Source organism: Rhagoletis pomonella, unplaced genomic scaffold (assembly GCF_013731165.1).
Source record: "Rhagoletis pomonella isolate Grant_MI unplaced genomic scaffold, Rhpom_1.0 Rhpom_scaffold_00004, whole genome shotgun sequence".
Classification (NCBI taxonomy): Eukaryota; Metazoa; Arthropoda; class Insecta; order Diptera; family Tephritidae; genus Rhagoletis; species Rhagoletis pomonella.
The window spans coordinates 23,533,243-23,556,312 of NW_023458558.1; the positions used below are offsets into that span (position 1 = coordinate 23,533,243).

The following is a 23,070-nucleotide window of genomic DNA, read 5'->3' on the forward strand; positions in this document are numbered from 1 at the left end:
TACTATTATCAAAATTTTTGTAAAATCTAATTTTTTCATAAAATTTTAAATTTGTTTACTTTTAACAAAAAACCGAAATTTTACAAATCATATTCAACATTAAAGCAAATTCTTGTGCATTTTTTATAGACACCTCACTTAGTATGTATTTTTGAGTAGAAAGTAAAAAAATGAACGCAAAAAAATAGAATTAATATTTTGCTGATATTTCTTGAGCAGTCATTTTTACACTTTGTTATTGAAGCATTCAAAAATATTCCGAATTATACTCGTATTAATCCAAAACATCCTGAAAAAATCCGAAAAGTCTCGAAAGGTACCGGAAAAGTTTTGAAGACTACGGAAAATTCACAAATAAAAAGGTCACTAGAAATCTCTTAAAGTCATGTCGAAAAGTCTGAAATTCTAAAATCCCAAAATTACCGGGATCGCCGAAAATTTGCAAAAAAAAGGATATCTGAATAGACTTAAAAAAAATTCGGGAAACTCACAAAAAAATTTCGAAACATCCAAAAAAAAAATTCCGAAAAACTTCGAAAGTAATAGATTAAATTACCAAACGATCACAATAAAATCTGATCAAGTCCCGAAAACAATACTGAAAAGTTCTGAAGTAACGAAAATAATCTTGAAAAAACTCCGAAACGACCAACTTCCTAAAAAGGCTTGAAAAACTTTAAAATTGTTCAGAAAATTTTCAGAAGAATACTGAAAACGCCCGCAAAGAATCGAGAAAATCCTGGAAGAACTTTAAAAAACATTGAAATCCGAAAAAAAAATTAGAAATTTTCCAAAAATTCCGAAACAAATCCAAAACCTCTAAATTCCAATAAATTTCGACAAATTTTAAAGAACTCCGAAACTGTTCTGAGTAAATATCGATGGATAACAAAAATCCCCGCTAAGATGAAAAACAATTTTGAAAAGTCCTTAAAAGACCTCGAAAAGTCACGAAAACAATTTTTAAAAATTCTGAAATGACCGTAAATTTCTAAAGAGTTCGAGATTGCTTTGAAAAAATACGAAAAAATCACAAAAACCCCCATAAAGTATAGAAAAAATCCTTAAAGAAACTTAAAAAATTACGAAGTTCTCGAAAAAATTCAGAAAAGTCTCGAAAGGTACCGGAAAAATTTTGAGGGATCCGGAAAAATTCACAAATAAAAAGGTCACTAGAAATCTCTTAAAGTCATGTTGAAAAGTCTGAAATTCTAAAATTCCGAAAATACCGGGATCGCCGAAAATTTGCAAAATAAAGGATAACTGAATAGACTTAAAAAAATTTCCGGAAACTCAAAAAAAAATTTCGAAACATCAAAAGAAAAAAAATCCCGAAAAACTTCGAAAGTAATAGAGAAAATTAACAAACGATCACAATAAAATCCGATCAAGTCCCGAAAACAATACTAAAAAGTCCTGAAGTCACGAAAATAATCTCGAAAAAACTCCTAAACGTCCAACTTCCTAAAAAGGCCTGAAAAACTTTAAAATTGTTCAGAAAAATTTCGCAAAGAATTGAGAAAATCCTGGAAGAACTTTAAGAACCATTGAAGGTCTCGACAAAATCCTAAAAAATTCGAAATTCTCCAAAAATTCTGACAAACTCCAAAACCTCTAAAATCCAATAAATTCCGACAAATTTCAAAGAACTCCGAAACTGTTCTGAGTAAATATCGATGGATCACAAAAGTCCCCGCTAAGATGAAAAACAATTTTGAAAAGTCCTTAAAAGACCTCGAAAAGTCACGAAAACAATTTTGAAAAATTCTGAAATGACCGAAAATTCCTAATGACTTCGAGACTGCTTTAAAAAAATCACAAAAACCCCCATAAAGTATCGAAAAAATCCTTAAAAATACTTAAAAAATTACTAAGAAAAAAATTACGAGAAGTCCGAAAACAATTTTGAAAAAATTCCAAAGTTAGCAAAAACCTCTCGAAATCCGATAAATTAAAAACGATTTCACGTAATATCAAAATAAAATTTATCACTTTTCTGCTCGGGAAAATATCAAATTAGGTTCGGTTAGCTTGGCTTAATCTTAGTCATAATGTGATAGTTCAAATATTGCGGAAGGTGGAAAAAATATTAAATCTTGTTTGATACAAACTTTTTTCCGCGACCCAATGTAATGTACATACTTACATACATACATGTAAAGTGTATTAACAATTCTAACCATTTTAGTGTAGTTGCCATATGCTTATGCAGACAATGTTTTTATAAATATGTGGTACTTCAAGAGTTTGGAATTTCATTTGTAACCAAATACCAATAGTATTATTACACCTATACAATGCTTGTAGGTATTTTCATGTGTTTACGAAAAGTATTTGTTAGTTTTGCATTCAGAAAGTTTTATACAGATTTTATTGCACAAACACATTATGTTTTTTTTTTTTGTACTTTTTTGGTATTGCCTGCAATTTGAATATTAATTTTATGTCTTTTTTCCATACTTGCAGTCGTTCTTTATTATTTCGATTTTACGATGCTGTCGCTCATTTAGCATGCCGTGAGTTACATGTGTAGATGCAAAAAAATAAAATAAACACAAAATGCATATTTAAAATTAGAATGTAGCTACATATTAAAAAATCTAAATATGTATTGTGTAGGCGAGCAGCAAATGTCATCAAAATTGTAGCCATTGTCGGCTGTCATTGTGCGCCCATTATCAACACTCCATGTTAGTACGTTAGTGTGTTTGTAAATGGGAGTTTCGTCCTTTTTCACAAATTTTAATATTAAGTATGATTTTTTTCTTCATTTTTGCAATTTTTATTTACCGCGACCCTTTTTAATTTGTTTCGAAATTCTATTTGTATTATTTTGCGCGACTGTGTGTCGCCTTAAGACCACATTTAAAAAAAGGTATATTGCACAATAGAATGAGGTAATCGCATACCGAAACGAGCAGCGACCTTTGCTACCACCCACGGACATTGTCCTCACCGTCGCCATTTATCGCACACCAGCGTGCTTATAGGCCCTCAGGCATTAATATACATAGTATTGTGTGTGCTCTTTAATTGCGCGCTTCCACATCCGGCTAGCTATTCTGTTCTGTGACAGCAAGAAAAAAGTAATCACTTCCTTGACTTTATACATAGGATAAGCGTAAACGGAAATCAATCATAATAGACGTGCTGTTTCTTAATTCACACCACGCAGATTAGGTAAATGTTAAGTCATCTAAAATAAATTGAAACTAACACAGTTTAGGTTTGCCCTCATGGAAAATATTTATCCAAAATCCCTAATAGCATTGACGCGCAAACACATTCTGTGAAATAAGTTCCGCATCTGAATATCTGAAGTTTCAATTTCAATTCAAGCATACAAATGGGAATACGAAAACGGATAAGAAATCGTACGATTGCTTATAGGAATGCAAATCCAAATATGAATAAAAATTTGAATATATGTAAATATGAAATATAAATCCGCATACAAGTACCATTACGATACCTATCATTAAAGCAAATCGATAAGAAAAGGTATATAAAATCAGCATTAAAACTCAATCCCGTGTGGAAAAGTTTTTCATATAAAAACTGCCTAGAGCAGCGGTACTCGCCGACGCCAATGCGTAAAGGTCCGTAAATCCTCCCCGAAAAATCTTTCTGTCGAATACTCCAAGAGCCGCCTGATCGGATGTTGTCATTGTCCATGCTTTTGAGTGTGGTTTTCGTACGTTGAGAGCGTACTTTACTTCTGAATTGCCTACTCAGTCCAAAGTAGCTGTTGCTTTGCCAGATATACACCTAAGCCACAGATAGAAGGTCCATTGTGTTACCACAGTTTGACACAGTTCAATTATGCTCGCTATTGAACCACTTCGTGTCACCGATGAATCTCATCAGGCACCTTGCTTCGGTATTTGAAACCTCCCTATGGTCGGCCCGGAACAGTGAACAAGAGATGCAAGACTGTTTCCTCCTCTCGTGGTCCTTATAGCTTCTGCAACATCTTCGGAAACGGCACGTTGAGTCTTTATGCATGCTTACCTATTACACAGTGCCCGGTTAAAGCCACCACAACGTTGGAGGTATCCTCTCTTATAAGAGAGTATACCCTTCGTGACCGCTTCCGATCCCATTTAAGCTACGTATGCCTGGAAATTCGACAAGTCGTACTTTGATTTCATCTTTCCTCACTCATTCACTTAGTAGCAGCTTCCTTTGCATTGCAAGTCCATCTGCCACGCAGTTCTCTCTATTTCCCTATGACCCAAGAACCAAGTGAGGTGAATGTAAGAAATTAAATATTCATTTCATTAAATTTTCGGGACCAGTACAAGACTTTTTCATAACCTTTCATAAAACTTCGCGAATAGTTCCAGGCTATTTCAGGATAATTTCGTGCTTAGTTTCGAACTACCCCGAAATTATTCCGAACTAGACCTAAAATTTTCCGGAAGTGATTCTGAAATATTCTGAATTTGTGCCGAAGTAATCTCAAGCAGGTCTTGGAATGGGCCCGAAATGGGGTCAAAACTATCTCGAACTAGTCCTGGAATAGTTCTGAACTAGGCCCCAAATGGTTTTCAAATAGTGGTGCACTAGTTCCAAAATGGCCCTAACCAGGTCTCGAAATGACTCCGAAATGGTCCTTAGAAAGACCTGAACATATCTTGAAATGGTCCTTAACTAGCCTTGAATTAGTCCCAAAATGGTCCTGAACTAGTCCAGAAATGTTCATTTCTACGCATAAGAAGCAATTGCAGATTTTCTGTTATGTTACATAAGAAGCAGTTACAATTTTTCTGCTGGTGTAATGCAAATTTTACCCATACCGAGAGCCAAGATGTTTACACATCAATAACCAATCAGCCAACTGATAAGACTGAAGAGACTCAGTCCCAAAAACAAACCACCGCCTAGCCTTTTTTAACCATCTTATTTACGCGAAGGAACTTATTTGGCAGAATGTGTAAAATTTGTATTCCTTTCATAGCCCGCATACCTTATTTTACTCTATTTACATTTTAGTCCCATTATTTGGGTAGCCGATTACAAATACGTCGAATACATTGATGGATCATCGGTAGCGGTGTGTTTAACGCAAGCAGTCACCAACTGGACTATGGGATACTTTTTGATGACAATATCCACTTTCTTTATTCTACCTCTGCTCATCCTAGTCGTACTCTACGCTATAATAGCCAAAAATCTTATCTCCAGTAACGGTCCAATGTTACGTATTCGACCATCGAAACCAGAACTGAGCCTAAAGGCTCGCAAGCAGGTCGTGCTCATGCTAGGCGCTGTCGTTTTATCTTTCTTCCTTTGTTTGCTGCCTTTTCGCATGCTCACCATGTGGATTATACTAAGTTCGGAGCAGACATTCTTCGATATTGGCGTTGAACGTTATTACAGCCTCTTATACTTCTGTCGCATTATGTTCTATCTGAATTCAGCCATCAATCCAATACTCTACAATCTAATGTCCACAAAGTTTCGCAAAGGTTTCCTACGTCTCATTTTGAACGCATGGCATGGCGCTGCTATGTCGTTGACATGCGGATGCCATAGGCGCATACGGGCACGCACCGGCACCATAACTGGCGTGGGAACAAACACCAATACCAACACTTCGAACACGGCCACCAGCAATGCAACATCGTCCAGTTTACTTTCGCGCCAATCTAATCGCCGCTACAGCGATGACACAATCCAAACTAATGCCAGCACAAGGCGGCCTTTTACAAAGACGCAAATACAAATTCAGATGCATATGCCCTGTGGCATGGAGAGTGAGATATTAGCGATGCTGCATAGTAGCGTGACGGCAGTTGCTGCGACAGCGTTGGCTATTGAGGATGAAGCGCTCGAAAAGAAAGGCATTGCTGAAGACGGCCAACGGAAGTACTATACAATCCGGAAGTATAAAACGCAGTCGATAATGCGCGAGCAAGCAGAGGCAGAGCAGGAGCAACTACCTGTAACAAAGTGTGCCAATGTGCCAGGCCGACGTTCGGTGCATGTAAGTTTCGATGATGAGGAGGCTATTATTTTGACGTGATACGCTTAAGGCGAAGAGGCTAAACCAGGAATGCATTTTTGGCGATAAAATCGAAGTGAAAGTGAATGTGTATCTACTTATTTATGTATGTAAATGTGTTAATGTGTGTGCGGTTGGCTGTGTTTATATTTATATGTATTTTAAGACTATAGATATGTGTAAATTAAATTATCTAATATAACCTATATTTTATACGAACTTTTCGAGGTCAAAATAAATACACCGCCATCGCCTTTTTTATTTAATTTTAATTATAATAGCAAAACTAACTCATGTAAAACGATAAGATTAAACATTAGCTAATAATATTTTCAAATAAAAGGATAAAATATAATTTGTTTTGTAATTAACATGAATCAAAGCGCGATAATTCAGATGGTCGGGAGGATTTAAGTAATGCAGAAATTCTGGTAAACCGAGGGCTTGCGATATTTCGATACTATTCCATACTGGATATTGCAGTAGGCTAAACTCTTCAGTCGAATTTGAATAAGATGGCCGACGACATTAACCACCTCTTTGTATGCCCACTCACATCAGCTCATCTAACGATGTACCCTTTCGTGAGCCTACAGTTAGATCAGAATGGAGACAACACTTGGCCAATTAACCGATTTAGACAGAGTTTAGTTTCTGCTTCAACAAAAAGAAAAAACAGTAAAAGATTTTCGTTCGCTTTACATTTTAGTCTTAAACGACTTCAAAAAAGGAGGATGTTATCAATTTGTCAGAGTATTTTTTATGTATGTTTTTAAAGCTCAGAGGTGCTACCATACTGATTTTGTTTAGATCCGATCATAGGATCATGAAGAAACTAACGGTACTCTTAAATTTGTATATGAGAATTACTTAAAAATTACTTGTTTTAAGTAATTTTCGGCAATGGAAAGCCTTACGGTATTCAGATATAAAATTAATAAAAGTATTATTTGACGATCAGAATTGCCTTCAGGGTTTCCACATCCGATCGAGCTTCGTCCAGAGTTTGTTTACTGCAGAAAAGATTCTTAAATTCCTGGCAAGTATAAAATTTATTCTGGCGATTGTTTTTTTTTTTTTGTATTCGGAAATCTGCCTTAATGAAATGGTTGAATATTTCCACCCAGCGATTCACACACTGAGAAAAGTGTATGCTAAATACATAAATAAGTAAAAATTGCTCATACGCCATGTACATGTCGTATATGTATACTATGTATAATGTTAGATCAATTCTTAAACCAATGTCCAATTTAAAATCCAAACTTTTTTCCAAGAAAACTGCCATTTTTTATAATTTAATATATAAGAATTTAGCCCGCTTCTTTTGACTAGGTATATTCCATACTTGAAAAAAAAAATTATTTTATTATAAAAAATAATTTAAAAAAATATTTTTTTATATAAGTCAGCAAAGTTATCAAACGATAGCTATATAAGAACACTTGTATCCCAAAATCAAATGAACTGCCACATCTATTTATTTTAGGTTTTGTCGTACTTTCCGCAAATCCTTTTTTTTTTTGTAACATGCAGACAAAATATAGTTTGATGACGGGAGGTTTTGTACCTCAATATTATGTAGTTTCTAAATGTGCATTACAATTTTCATAATTCAATTAATTTAAAGAAAAATTAAACTCAAAATGCACGAAATACGTGGACGTGAATACATATGTGTGTACATTAGAAGGTACCACCTTCCAAGCACACAGAAGAAGCTCGCCGTACAACTCTGAGTCTAATGTATTTATGTAGGATAACTTCGTAAAAAAAAAACTTTTTTTTTCACATACGGCAATAAAATTCTACTGGAGTAATCAAAAAACTTTCTTAGCAAAAGGTTAACAATTTACTGACATTAGGGTAGTACGTTAATTGAGGTCAATGCGCTTTGAACAAAAGGGTCATACTTTAATTTATTTTATAAATTGATTTGCAAAAATAGTTTAAACTTTGGGGCTTACGGCGAACTTTTTTGTATCAGTATGAACAAAAATCGAATAAGAAAAGGAACGGTGATAAGATATAAATATTTAATATAATAACATAAGTTAAATAAAAGCGATGCAAACCAAAAAGTAGCTTTTATTTACCCAATATTTTGGATTTATGCATATGTATGTCTCTTAAGTATTGATTTTTTTTTGTTAGATTAAATTTATTGTAATTTAATTAATGTTCTTTAAAAATGAATTTTATTATATTTCTCTTCTAATTTTAACAAAACAAGTAAAGTTTTCAGGTATTCATGAGGGTATGTAATACTTACTTAAAATTTATTGTAACAATTTTTTTAAATTTTAAATGAAAATAAATAAAATATTCCGTTGCAGGTTTATTATACATACATAATTATATAACATATAAATGTGGTTATACATACATATGTGTATATGTAAATTCTTGAAGCTATGTACGCTCCATCCGGAGTTAAAGGAACTATATTAGTATTACAATAAAACAATAAATAACAAACAATAGCAGAAAAACTTACAACTGTTTAAACGCAAGTGAAAGGTATGTACCAGTAAATGGAATCGTCAAGGAAAGTATGTATGCACACCAACACGAATTTGCAAACGTTAGCGTGAAATTTAATTTTTTGCTCTTCGAACTTCCAGCTTCTCTTTTCCACAATACTGAGCCAGTTTATGTCTAAATACATCTTCTTCTTCAACTATAAGCTACTCGACCTTTTTCCTTCCTTTTTTCACTATCTATTCACACTTGCGCGGCTCACTAAATGATCGATCTTGTATGTATTAATAAACGATTATGACTTTCCTTTTTCCTCTTCTTATCGTTTCACTGCTATAATATATCTCAATTTTGTCTTAAGGAATAATTGATAGTCGCCTTCTTACTCGCAAAACTGTTGCCATCAATTGCTTGCCATTTATTTTTATTTAATATTAAGCCATTGCCATTTATTTCTTTCGTAGTAAGCGTATGCTTTGTGTATTGTATATATATGTATGTTACTGTATTATAGTTTTCTTTTTTTCTTACCAAACTTCTTTTTCTATGCCTTTTATGGATTATATAAATTATCGTTACATTATTAACGCATTAGATGTAGAAAAGCCGACAGAATTGCACCACATTTTGCATGTTTCCTAACCCGTTTATGTATTTGTCGTTCACTTCTGCTTGGCTGAACAAAATTTTGCTCATTCACCCACAACGACAAAATGTCTACATACACAGAAAACAGCAAAAACAAATAGTATGTATGGTTGTAAAATCGGAAATAGCCAATTGACAGGAAAACATCGGGGGGAGAGCACGCCCTATAGCTACCTAAACGATTACAGGCATTAAGGTTAACGTGCCTATCGTGCGAAGAGCAAACATTTATACTTTACAACAAAATAAATCAATAATAGTTTGGTTAAGTAGGCAAACTAAAGTATACCAGGGACCGAGAACGCGTTCCGGTTTTAGTTTAGGTCTGCATGATAACAAAATGTAATGTCAAAAACGTTCCCACAAAAGAACCAAATGGGAAGAAAAAGTATTCAGAGCAGTTTGAACGGAGCAAAATGCCAACAAAACTCTCGGGAACATTACCGGGAAGAACAGAATGAGAATGGGAACGTTTTCAATGAGAACAAAATGTGAACGAAAGTATAGAAAACGTTTTTAAGGAGAATCAAATAAGAACGTTCTGTAAATAAAAAAAAGTTTTGAGAACATAACGTTATGAATGAGAGGGACGTCTACATGTTGGCATGAAAAATCGTTTCAGTGAGAACCATGATTGATAATTCTAAGCCAGTGCACAGGTGGCTCATTACAACTTCCATATCGTTTACCATTAGGATGAACTGTCCATTTATGGTATAATTTTTCATTTTATGTGCAAGAAGAGTTCGTGTCTCAAGTCTTTCGTTGATTTAATTTACATAATTGTCTTTCAGAGGTTTTTTGATTGATTTTAATATACAAACATTTCAAAGTAATGGAACGCTTAGATACAAACACAGTTCTTGCTTCTATTCTCCTCGAATAGTTCAGAGAAAATTTGTTCAATTTCGTACTGTCAGAAATTTGCTGAGACTTTATTTCCCAAATGGTTATTCTATATAAAGTTCCTTAGACTTTTGTTCCCGTTTTCTTCTCTTAGAAGTGTTCCCGAAAGTATTGTTCGCATTTTGTTCCACAGGGTTTTCTGCTTATATGATTCCCGTTGAGAACGTTCTCAGCAGTTTTGTTCTCACTTTCGTTCTTGTGAAAACATTCGCGAAGGTTTTGTTCTTATTTCGGTTTGGGTTCTTAAGCGTTCTTGGTAACAAAACTACGAGAAAAACATTTAGTTTCGTTCATACCTTTTGTCCTCGGTCCCTGAAAAAATACTTTTCAAGCACCACTATTCACTCGTAGTTGGGGAAATGTAGGGGAAAGAATAAATTTCGAGTTCATCAAACATCATAAATTTTTTTTTTATTTCTTCATGACCATCAATTTTTCTGTCGGATTTTTACTCTTCACAAAGAAAAATAACGCTGGACCCCTAATTTTCGTACAACTTCAAAGCAGTTACTAGATTTAACCCTGGGATGGGGGTTAAGTTTTTACACGTTCAAATTCTATGGTCCTCGAAAAGCAGTTTAGATAATCATATCATGCATAACAATTTTCAGAGCTGTGTGTGTGCAATCACACTGCTTTAACATCTGCTCTATGGTTAAGTGCACATAGAAACTTATCCCTAAATTTACCTCCAGCGCTAACGTCGGGCAGGTGTGCATTGCTCCAAGCCAGACATTGATGCATTTTGTTTGACTGACTGAAGTATTGGGCCCACATATTTCCATAGGTTAACGCTACATAACATATGATGAAGTATTTATGTGTATCCATCAAAGCATTCTAGGGCTGCAGCCTCAGGATTTACCCGCTGGGTGATTGTACACCAATAATGCTTTTGTGGCTCTGGATATGGTTCCACCTGCATGATCGATAACATTTTTGACGAATCTATCGATAGAAATGAACTCGAAAACAATATCGATAAAAAACGAATGTTTAGTAAAGATTTCTATTAAAATTACCGAAGAGTGTTTGGATTACTACAGCCCGACACGGTAATTAGCACATTGCCTGCTTGAATACTTTAATTTTGTTTTAAAAGCTATTTTTCCCCAAGTTTTTTTTTAGTACCCTTCGTATCATACATACATACATATGTATGTACAGATGTACATAGATACAAATGTACGTATGTTCATAGGAGCTTAAGCAATCTGGCAACACTAAATCAGAAAGTGACAGGGCAAAATAATATGCTTCCTACTAAGCTCTACCACTGCTTATGCTCCAATCGAAAATCATTAAACGCAACAACAACAAAAGCAAAAATATTAGCAATAATATCTAAACACCCTTTTACAATTTCCTTAGGAAAACAATCAATTTTTCAGGCTATTAAACTGAAATGAGTGCACAAATGTTGTGCCAATAGACAAGCAAGACCAATGTCTTGTATGTACATATATACTTACATATGTTTGTATGTATGTACATAAACATTTATTTGGCCATTGGCAAACAAATACCAAATAGATTAGGCGATCCCACGCGCACACATCTACTTATTTAATAACAAAACAGTGTGAATAGCAGCTACATAAAGCTTTTGGCATTCCTGCATTAAATATGTCGAAGTGGCAAAAGAAATTGAAACCAAAATATCACAGTTAAGAAATCGAAAATTTCCATGCAAAAATTGTAAGCTACTGAAGCTGAAGTCGAATGCCAAACCAGCCGAACACGACCTAACCGCCTAAGCATACACGGAAAACAACTCTCGATGCACGCATTGCTTTGGGAGAAATGCCCGAATGGGGATGGGTGTGGGGTTAGTATCAAGCAGAAATGATTTAGGTGTTTGGACCATATTACTCTGATACAGAGACATACTACATATGTATGTATATATTTCTTCCCTTCCGCTATACGTATGTGGCTTATTTTCGTAATTGTTGTTACCGTTACCGTAGCTGGAGGGCTACTATAAGTCATTCCGTCCATTCGAAATGGAATTTTATGTTATTTTTGCTTTTGATTTCGTCACTCGGAATAATATTTGTTGTTGTCACCAAAATGCTTTCGATAAATTGCTGTTATTTTTTTTATTGTAATCTGGTATTTGCAAAAGTAATCTAAATAGCATACATACAGTTATGCATGCCTGGGTGTTATAGGTGTGTATGTATGCACATATGGGCTTATATATGTATGTATGTATGAATGAATGTATGTAAACGCCGGCACTAAATATTTCTTTGTGATTTATTGGGATTTGTTGTTTGCATTACTGCTGTGTTTTAAGTGTTGTTGGCGTCGTTTTCGGCACGTTACTTTAACTACTTATGTACATGTTGACCGTATTTGGGAGGCAGCTCCTTAGGTTATAGGAAAACTCCGCGACCCAGCATACAACTTAAATTCAGCCCTAAAAGGAATGTGTTATGTATATTTATTAATAGCAGAGGCATGCATATGTACCCTTGTATTCAGCTGATTAAGTGAAGTGTCATTTTGACTAGTTTTGGCTATTCTTTTCTTTTGTTTATTTAATGTTTATATTTTTATATAAAAGTTAAGCACTTAACCTAACCAGCCCCACATAAATTCTCCTTTTCAAACTTCGTACAAAAAGTATGAAAATTCAACAAACTTTAACATTTGCACCCTAAAATTGTAAACGTTTTATTCAGAATTTTTAGAACAAATTTGTGTATGTAACATTTGCACCCTAAAATTTTAAACATTTTATTCAGAATTTTTGGAAAAATGTTGGGTATGCAATTTTGCAGCTCATTAAATGTTACTAGGTTAAAGTGCAAATTTCAAGACGCTAGAAAATCGCTTTGATTTTTAATAATTTTTTTGGCTGATGGTGCTAAATAGGCATTTTCTCCCATACAAATGACGTTGTCGAGCATATTTTCTAAAAATTCTAAATAAAAAGTTTAAAATTTTCGGGCGCAAATGTTACATACCCAAATCTTCTTCTAAAAATTCTGAATAAAAAGTTTAAAATTTTCGGGCGCAATTGTTACATACCCAAATTTATTCTAAAAACTCGAAATAAAAGGTTTAAAATTTTTGGGTACAATTGTTAAAGTTTGTTGAATTTTCATAATCTTTGTACGAAGTTTGAAATGTGAATTTACGTTGCGCTGGTTAGGTAAAGTGCTAAACTTTTATATAAAAAAAAAAATTAATAAAATAGCCAAAACTAGTCAAAATGTCACTTGACTTAATCAGCTGACAACAAGTGTAGTCACTTTAAAAAAATTAAAATTTGCGCCAGCTGAGATTCAAACGGGGTGCTCAGTTTTGTTAGGCGAATACTCTCTCTGCGTGCCAACGCCGCACATAAAATTTCATTGACTAAGTGCGTACATATCATTAAATCGTTAATAGTAGCCGTTAGAGATGAGTCGAGACTAATTGATCTCCAATTATACCCATAAGGGATGAGTGGAGACTAATTGATCTCCATTAGTGCCCGTATGAGACTAGTTGCGACTAATTAATGCCCAATTGTACCCGATTGAGAGTAATCTCGGTATACTCTCTTTAGAGATTAGTCGCACAATTTTTTGCAGGGCATATACGTATGTACATATGTATGTACCTTTTCCACGCACTGGCGAATCATGGAAGGATGTGACTTGATAGGAGCTTACTTGATAAGTACATACCCATTGGGGAAAATCTCTAGTTCTGAACTGGTGCGCTTCTAGTACATTGTACATAGAAAAAAGCATAACGTTAGCGAGATTTTCAAGCATGTGATGGCACGGCCGATAATTTTCGATGCCTGAAGTTCAGGGTTACCAAATCTCATTTAGGCCACGACGATTTAGGTGGGTTTGCAACTGGTCTATGGGCGGATGGCAAAAACATCGACGACCTGTATTTAAGTATGTATGTATGTAAGTATATGATCGAATACTTATTACAATGAATGTACATACATACGTATATAAATACTAGTTATAATCCGCATACTAATTTAAGTATTTCATAAACATTTTGAGGATACTTGATCATTCCATACAAACATATTTCCAATTTTTTTAGGTAGCACTCGTTTTATTATCCCGTTAATTTGTAATATTTATTAGGTCATTCATGCAGCTTAAACACATAAAGATAGCTATTTTACATACATATATGTATGTACATAAGTATTTATGTTTGTATAAACTACTGCAGCTACACTTAGACGCGATTATACAAATGTACATAGTATGTAAATTAGGGTGGTCCAAAAATGCACAGGAAAATTAACTTTTCTGAACTTTTTTCTGGGTAGTTTCTACTGGTATTTAGTAAAAATTTTAAGTTAAATTTGCATCAAAATTTTATTGCTTGAAAATTTCGAAAAGCGTAATATTTTTATTCGATGAAAAAATATTTTTATTTACAATTCTATGAAAAAATTTATTTCCCAAATATAAAATATATGGGGCCCGGCGCCAAAAATACTAGGAGCGGACTAGCAAATTGTGGAAAAGAAATCACTTACGCAGATTCATAGCAAAATATTTAACTAACCAAAATCAAAAAGAATTTGTTTGATAAAAATGCCTATTGGCAGCCATGGGACGAACTTAAGGTAGATACAATGGAAAAAATAAATTTGTATGTCAGAAAAAATATTTATTTTGTCGCAAGTAATTTAAAATAATTTTTCTACTAGCTAGTTTATCGGCAGTTTTTTAAATATATCTGTGGCCAAACACTGCTTTTAATTTTTATATATCTACTGAAATTCATAAGTCAGTTTTCTTTGAAATTCTACAAAATAGCTGAAGGAAAATCCTCTGCAATATAAAATTGAAATGGACGGAAGTGTATACATATATTCTTGACTCGCGAGTGGATTAATCAGATTTAGCATTTAGCCAAAAGTGGACGCTTCTGTGGACGAGATCCGTTTTCGATGGCAAAAGTCCTGCTTGCATAAGCTCAGCTCTTGTTGCATAAAATGTAGGTAGAATTGAAGGTTTCATGCAAATACATGCCATGCACATAATTTGGTATCCATGTATCTATTGTAAATGTTTTTTTTTTGTCATTTTTAAAAGGAAGAAGTACGAACTGCTTTAGAAATAAAATAAATGTGTTGGCTAATTTTCCTCAAATTGCATAAAATTTAGTACTTGGGGCCAAAAAAGTTTTGTACGAGGTGGGCGTCATAGTAAGAAATTCTTCATTAAATATTGCCCAAATTAGGATATTTTAAAATAAACGAGCAGGGCATACCCAATTTCATTAAAATATAATCATTTAACATTTGCGCCTTTCTTTCTTTAGAGTTTGAGAACGTTAATATTAACCGATTTTGATGTTATTAGAGATATATTCTTTTCTGATTAAAGCCAGCATATATATACTCTAAATTTCATCAAAATCTGATAACATTTACAATTTCTCTCCAAAGAGCTGCGGGTGTGGCAGTGCGTCCACTTTTACAATTTTCCACAATTCTTCATTTCTAAGTGCAGAATAGAGCATATACGAAATTTCAGCGAATTTGTTGTGCGGTTGGTTAATACTTTTAGCTGCAACTATATGGAGACGGCGCGGTTAAATGTTAATACCAAAAATCTACCACCCTATTGCAAGTACGTATTTACTAGAGCCCTGCACGATTACATATAACAAGTGACAGGTTAAAATAAATAACCACTACCAACAAAATTTTTACCCAGAAACCAAACTATACTTTTGCGAAGATTTTCGATACGCTAAGTCTAAATCTGGGCTCGAACGTGTGACGAACACACGGCATCGTACTACTCGTCACGTAAAAACACATTTTTCGGATTATAACATACGTGAACATAATCTTTGTCCCATTCAGCTTATACTGCCTAACGTATCACGTAATTTTCTTTCGTATCGTTTTCGATCTGTGAACTGATGTTACGAATCGAGCCCTGCCCGCAGAATTGCTCTGTCTGTTATACCTTAGCGAAGAATCAGCGCATAAAAGTAGTCAGCATTCTGGGTAAGGAGGTAGGTCTCATATCGTTGGCCTAATAATACTGATGCCGATGCGGCGAGTAAACGATGCGTAACGGTAAACTTGGCATCGTTGATCACACTGGTTTACAGCAAAAATGTTCAACGGATGCCACTATCCAATTCCTATATAGAACTGCTCGCTGATTCCGAAAGTCGAGTTAATTTTTTCTCAGCAGTTTTTCGGCAGTTGAAAGCTAGCGAAATTCTATATAAACCATATATATATCACTTTTCGATAGATCTGATAGCTTCCGACAAATTAAGTAATAATTCCAAATTTTTTTGGTTTTTTGATGAAAAAATTAAAAATAATGAAACTTTCGACAGGAGAAAGATTTTAAAATTACAGATTCTGTGTAAAGCGTGTTACTCTTTTATGCGCATTTTGACCAGTCATTACTTCTTTATTTATCAATCGCTGTGCTTCATTAGTAACTTGATTTTTTAACAGAACAGGCTTTAACACAAATGCAAAACATTGACACAGAATATATATTTTTTTTTCTCTTATCAAGGTTTTAATTTTTTAATTTTTGCTTCAAAAAACAAAAAAAAACTGGAATGATTAATCAAACGGGCAGATTCTGGAATTCACTTCCGATTGAATTTCAACTCCTGTCAATTTGAATTCAAAGCGAACTTAAATGAAATTCACTCGGAAATGATTTGCCGAGCCTATCGGAAAGTTATGTTTATGATTTTCATATTCGTATTTCATATTAAGATTGTTCAATTGCTTCGTAAGATATATGTGATTAAGTGGAACTACTTTTTGTTTTGAGCTGAGTAACGGTAAATAAAAAATATCTCGAAAACTTATTCATAGAATAAAATATTAACTCGATTTTCGGAATCAGTGGGCGATTCTACATGCACTATCCAACCCAGCACGTTTTACTAAGGCCGCCATATTATTTGACGGACATATGATGTCCGTTGTAATGGCAAATGTATTCATTAACTTAAATGCTACGCATGTAGATTATTGAATCAAAAATAAAATTTAGTTTTATTGAGTTCTCACTTAAATTTTATGCCCAGCACAAATACATACATACAACGGATGTGTGTGTATACATACATATGTGCGTTTATGTCAATTTATTTTAAAATGTGTCAGATAATTTTCAACGCAGGACCTCCATTAAATGTACATATGTACATATGTATGTGCATACCGACTGCATGTGAACTGCAAATACGTAAATATGTAGGTTATGTAATGCTCCCAGCAACCCAAAATATTTCACAGAACATTTACGAGACCACAACTATGTTGTTATTGTTGGGAATTTTAGCTAAATCCACATAATATGGATGACTTCAGTTTGATTAGTTTTTCTCATACTCCTGAATTTTTGTAATTGTTGTTTACTAACCACCACGAAGATTTATCAATGTGACGTCGGTAAACACACAGTGTCGATCGAAACAATAGCCCCCCCATCCACCTTTCAAAGAGATGTTGTTTTCAATTAAAATAATGTTCATTCTCTAAAAAAAAAAAACATATTAACCCAAGTTTAAAACTTTGTAGAAAACCACAAGAAAATGCAACAAATTTTCACCCAAATATAAAACTTTTTTCTCAGAAGTGTTGGAATTTTTGTGAGTACACAGTTTTATAGCCTATTCAATTTTAATCTGATAATGTGTATGTTGATTTTTTATAATTTTTTCGCCGAAGGTGTTGGGGGTTTCTTCCATATAAAGTGGCAAGCAATATCAATTTGAAATGGGGGTGCTATAGATATGACCGACACTGTGTGTATGTATGCATGTATGTATATTTATAAACGCATTATTATTTATAAAAGCAAATTATGTAAACTGTGCAGAGGAAAGAAAAAATATGTACTGGCGAGTAAGGGGGAATCTAGCTTGTACTTCAAGTAATACATTCATACATTTGTATGTTGCGCGTATAAAATGGTTTGTAGAGTTTATTGAACCGAATAAATTAATTCATGCTTAATTAATATTTTTATAAATTTAAGGTTATGATAGGATTTTTAAGGAATTAGATTTGGTCAAGACGCGTCGTCGCCTAAATCGCCGTTGTGGGAAAAATGAGATTTGGTAACCCTGAACTCCAGGCATAGATATTCATGCATAAAAATCGTTAAATCGTTATTAAAACAAGAGATTTGTATAACAAAAGCTAGAGAAAATACCGCCTATCAAGGCAATGCCTTCAAAGAATAACCGTTTTTTCGCTCTCCTGTGCAATTTTAGTGCCGTAAGATAGGCGGATGTGCGACATGTACATATACCCAATTGCTATTAGGTTGGTTGGTTGGCTGGTTTGGCAAGTTTAATATTAGCACTAACATATGTACGCCGTTTTAAAAACACAGAAAAAAAGAAACTATGACAAAAAGCAAAACTGCACTATTTTGTCTGCATCTGGTTAATTACAGGACGACAAGAAGTATTGAGTTCCAGTCTTGCAGCATGGATTCCCTCTGCCAAGTGCCCTGTGTAGACGGCAGTTAGTCGGGATAAATCCCTGTGCTGTTCAGTTTTATGAGAGTCGCAGAGCGTTTTGCGCAATATGTGGACCTAAGATTCCTACCGACCCTATGGGACTGAATGTTTTTCCACCTACTGTTTTGGCCACCTTTCTCCAGTGCTGAGAGATGCGGCTCTCGATGAAGCTCACGGGCACAATAATCACTTCTGCCAATCACATATCCAGAGCCGACCCCTTTATGGCTAGCTTGTCGACCATCTGGTTGGCATGAATCCTGCTGTACCTCCGGTACCCAGAACAGTGCAACGACATGGCTATCAGCTAATGCCGTAACGTAGTCTTTGTATTGTTTTATTGTGCAGGATGTGATACTTGCACAGCCGAGTACCTTAATCGCCGTCTAGCTATCAGAAAAGATAGCAATTCTGGTACCTGCTAGCTCCAAGGCTAAAATTATTTTGCACGCCTCTTTGATGGCCAAGACTTTTGCCTAAAAAGCACTGGTCTAATACGGTGGTCTTTTAAAGTAGGCTTTCCAAGTTGGAGGTCGGTTGAAAACATCCACGACACAATGACATAACTCGTTTTTGAGCCATCCGTAAAAATAGATGTTTGGAAGCGTTCACTTAAAAACAGCTCATTTCGACTGCTTCGTTGATGAAAACATGTCGAAGTGAAGCGACGGACAGATGTATTCAGATTTGAAAGAATGTTTGGGCAATGCAAGCTGACATCTGTACCCTACCTAGCTTTGGGTATATGTAATTCGTCTCTTTCCACCAAACCAGCGAACCGTATGCTGGGCCTTGTTCACCCACTTCTTACCTATAATATTCTTGCATGAATACAATTCGTTTTCTAGTTTAATTTCGGGGTAAGAATGACTCCCAAATACTTAGCACAAGAACAGAGCGATACCATAATCACTACATCGTCCGCGTACGTGAAAACTGTAACCCCATCTCTGTTGATTCGTAGAAGCATATTGTTTAATACGCAGAGCCACATCAGCGTTGACAGTAGACCGCCTTGCGGAATCTTTCGTATAGGACGCCTGATGACTTCGCTGTTGCCAAGCTTAGCGTTTACAATCCTTGTACGAAGCATGCATGAACCAACGACTCTTAGTCTAACAACAACTCTGCCCAGGACTTGGTCAATGACCAATTGAGACAGCCATGCCTCAATGTCCTCCCACTTGTCACACACCAGCTTCACCTTGTTGGAAACCTCACCTATAAGCGCCACCTGCTATCTCTCGCCACCTCGCTGAAGCCACGCCGAGACTCTGATGCAGTAGCTGCACCTGATTGGTCAGCAGAAAACCTCCATTTTTTTAGAGTCTTTCAGCCTCATCCTGAATGATGCAGTTTCTCGCATCATTGTGTTGGGTGGCCTGCTACTCATCCACCACCGCCTGAAAACGAGTTTTGTGGTCGGCGTCCTTCGATTGTTTTTTTCCGCTGTTCAATAGAAATGCAGTTTAAGGGATCTAAGCTTAAACTCTGGTCCTAAGGGCCAGTTTAAAGTTGGCAGGCATTCGATTGGCTGATCTTAGTTTAAACCAGCCAGATCGGGCGTTTAATATTAGTTTAAACTACGGCCGTGCACTGAAAAACTGACCCTAAGTGGTATATTTACTGGCACCGGCAGATTTATCGTGTTGTTTAATAAAATGCCCCTTTTTCGCAAAATTTCTTCTTCTTCCTCGAAATGTAATTAAAGAGAAGCTTCCCTGATTGATACCTACAAGTCCAGATAAAAGCTAGGTTTAAAAAAAATAAGTGAAGCGGACTGTATTTTGAACTGTAAAATCTGTATTTAAACCCTCTTTAAAGAAGTTTATCTTATAGATATCGTCCATCTCTGAAAATAAATGGTCTGGAAAGTATCTTGTATGTGATTGTAAATGATTCTAATGGAGAACAATAAAAGTAGATTATAATTATGCTTTTTCTCTAATAGTGCATAAAAACTAATCTTTGCCATTTTTCCTCCGTTTTACTATATTTTAAAGAATTACCACGCATTTATAGTAAATCTGCATCTTTAAATTTTTAATAGGACGTCAGAATTTACATAAGTTTTATGAAAGATATCTTTTGAAATTTGTATCCTTTAATATCCTTATATACATATTTTTATAGGACATAAATTAAGCTAAAATTCTTCAAAATGCATTCAAAATTAAAGGCTTGAAGGATAATATTTTTAAAGAACATTTTTGTCATGTTCCAAAGGATATATGAAAACAAAAGTTATAATTAATCTTGTTTTGAATTTTTCTTTCATATAGGCCCCTATTATGAGTTGCATTCGATTTTCGACTGTGGTCGAAAGTGCTGAGCGAACGAATTTTCATTTGGTATTATGGCGCTCATTCGATGAAGAATAGCGCTATTGTGAATTTCGCTCGTTTAGGTTGTTCACAATAGTATATTTTTCACCGCTGAGAAGCTTTGTTTACAAATCGAGCAAACTAAATAGTGTGCTTATACATATTTATGTAAATTTGTTCTAATTAAAATGAAATAAAAAAGAAAGCGAGTTTATAAAAACGTGGTAAAATGAGTACAACGAGTTCTGGTTCAACGATTCGTCAGAGGATGAGAGCTTAGTAAACTGGCCAGGAGTAGCAAATGTTTAAGAAAGTTTATTAGTCTTTCGAATATATTTTGATATAAAATATATTTAAGAAATTTGTCTACAGATTCATTAAAAAGTTCCGACCATCTAAAGAGGCGTTTGTGAGCCAAATCTATTTAAAATATTTTAAAACTATCAACAGCGCTACGATTTTGTTCTCAGAGATCGTGCCAACAGGGTATTGGGATTTTCTTTCACAAGTAAAACCAGCCTTTCGAGCTTGTGTTTAGTATTCACGATGTTAGAACTGCATGAAATTAATAAAAATTGTTTAAAATTAGTGTCTAGCCGCCAAAATGTAAGAAAACATATACAAAATCATACATTTTTCACAATTTTCTAACACTTCGCTACACCATCGAAAGCAAAATTCTGTTCGACAGAAAGTTCGATACTCAACGAAAATTTCGACAACCTTGCATAGCTCATAATACGAATTTCACTTTCGATCTTCGTTCTTCGATAGCCAGCGAAGATCGAAAATCGAATGCAGCTCATAATAAGGGCCATATCCATATTTGGTGTAAACGTTTGGAAATAGAGTTCATGATTCTTTGGAAAAAATCCCGACTACCTGGTAGAAAGCCAAAAAACGCAGACTTACTAAATATTATGCCCTAATACTGCAGAGTAAAGTCTCGCGAAATGCAAAAAACTTATGATAACTGTATCTGCAGTCGGCACGGGTTGTCGTTGTCCGAATTCCATAAAATAGTTTAAGATAAAACCAATAAAATTATGGGGTATGCGTTAAAAAAAACTTTGGTTTTTTGGGACAGTCTAATGTACATATATGTATATGTACATACAGTATAGGTAGGTGAACTTTAAAACACTTTATTTTTTCGTTAGAATCCATCTCGGGTATGCTTTTGAGCAATGCACTGTAAAATGCAAATAAACAAAACCCAATTAAATTAATTTACGTATAAATAAGTATGTATGTATGTATATAAATACAATTAACGGTTTTTAGTTTCGTTAGAAAAGCATGAATCAATACATATTGTTGTCAATTGTGATTTGAAAGATTTGCTGTTCTCTTTGAATTTATACACACATATGTAGATAATCATTGCATCCATTTTTTTGCAAGTCTTTAATTTTTTAACATATTTTGTACTTTGTCCAACTGAAAGTAACTCCTTTCTTATTTCACATTTACTAACCTTAATGTTTCCTATATCCTTATTTTTCTGACTTCTGGTAGTCCTATCGTACTAATCGCTACCTTTCGTATGGAACTTTATTACGATGACACTGAGGTGGCTGTATGCTTCACATCAGCGGAAACCTTTTGGTCGGCTTTCTACTTTATCACTTGCATTACAATCTTCTTTGTTCTACCCTTCATTGTGTTGGTTGTGCTCTATGCTGCAATCGCCTACAAACTTCTACGTCGCAACATTGACTTTCATCGCCCCACCACCGCTGCTCACGTGCCGCCCACCACCTGTTTAAGTTCGGTTATTCTACGCCATCAATCGATAAATAATAAACTGCCACTCCAGATGACGTCCAATGGCGTGGGAGCCCAACAACTTAGCACCGGTATGCGAAAACATCGCAAACAAGTGATATTCATGTTGGTTGCCGTAGTCGCCAGTTTTTTTATTTGCCTTTTGCCATTTCGCGCATTCACATTATGGGTTATCACTGCACCTACGAAGGACATCGCAAGTCTTGGCATTGATGGTTATTATGGTATTTTATATTTCTGCCGTATAATGTTGTATTTAAATTCGGCTTTAAACCCTATACTGTACAATCTTATGTCTTCGAAATTCCGTACTGGATTCTGGCGCTTGATCATTTCCTGCTGCGGAGGCGGCACGGATCGTGTTATTGGACGTGGCAATAAGGGGGCAACAACTACTGCCACAACAACAAC

At 34.8% G+C, this 23,070-nt stretch overlaps 3 protein-coding genes across 3 annotated transcripts in view; 2 read left to right on the top strand and 1 right to left on the bottom strand.

Annotated features, from left to right (window-relative positions):
* Positions 1-23,070, bottom strand: part of LOC118737262 (mycosubtilin synthase subunit C) — a 196,019-nt gene that overhangs the window by 119,107 nt on the left and 53,842 nt on the right. The window lies entirely within an intron of this gene.
* LOC118738152 (somatostatin receptor type 3-like) lies at positions 4,230-6,485 on the top strand. The gene is made up of 2 exons (XM_036469076.1): positions 4,230-4,256; positions 4,961-6,485. The coding sequence occupies exons 1-2, from the start codon at positions 4,230-4,232 to the stop codon at positions 6,026-6,028; spliced, it is 1,095 nt and encodes a 364-aa protein (XP_036324969.1). The 3' UTR covers positions 6,029-6,485.
* Positions 19,414-23,070, top strand: part of LOC118738153 (neuromedin-U receptor 1-like) — a 57,084-nt gene continuing 53,427 nt past the window's right edge. The window contains exons 1-2 of the mRNA XM_036469077.1: positions 19,414-19,472; positions 22,390-23,070. Coding sequence (XP_036324970.1) covers positions 19,414-19,472; positions 22,390-23,070 — 740 coding nt within the window. The remainder of the gene's footprint in view (positions 19,473-22,389) is intronic.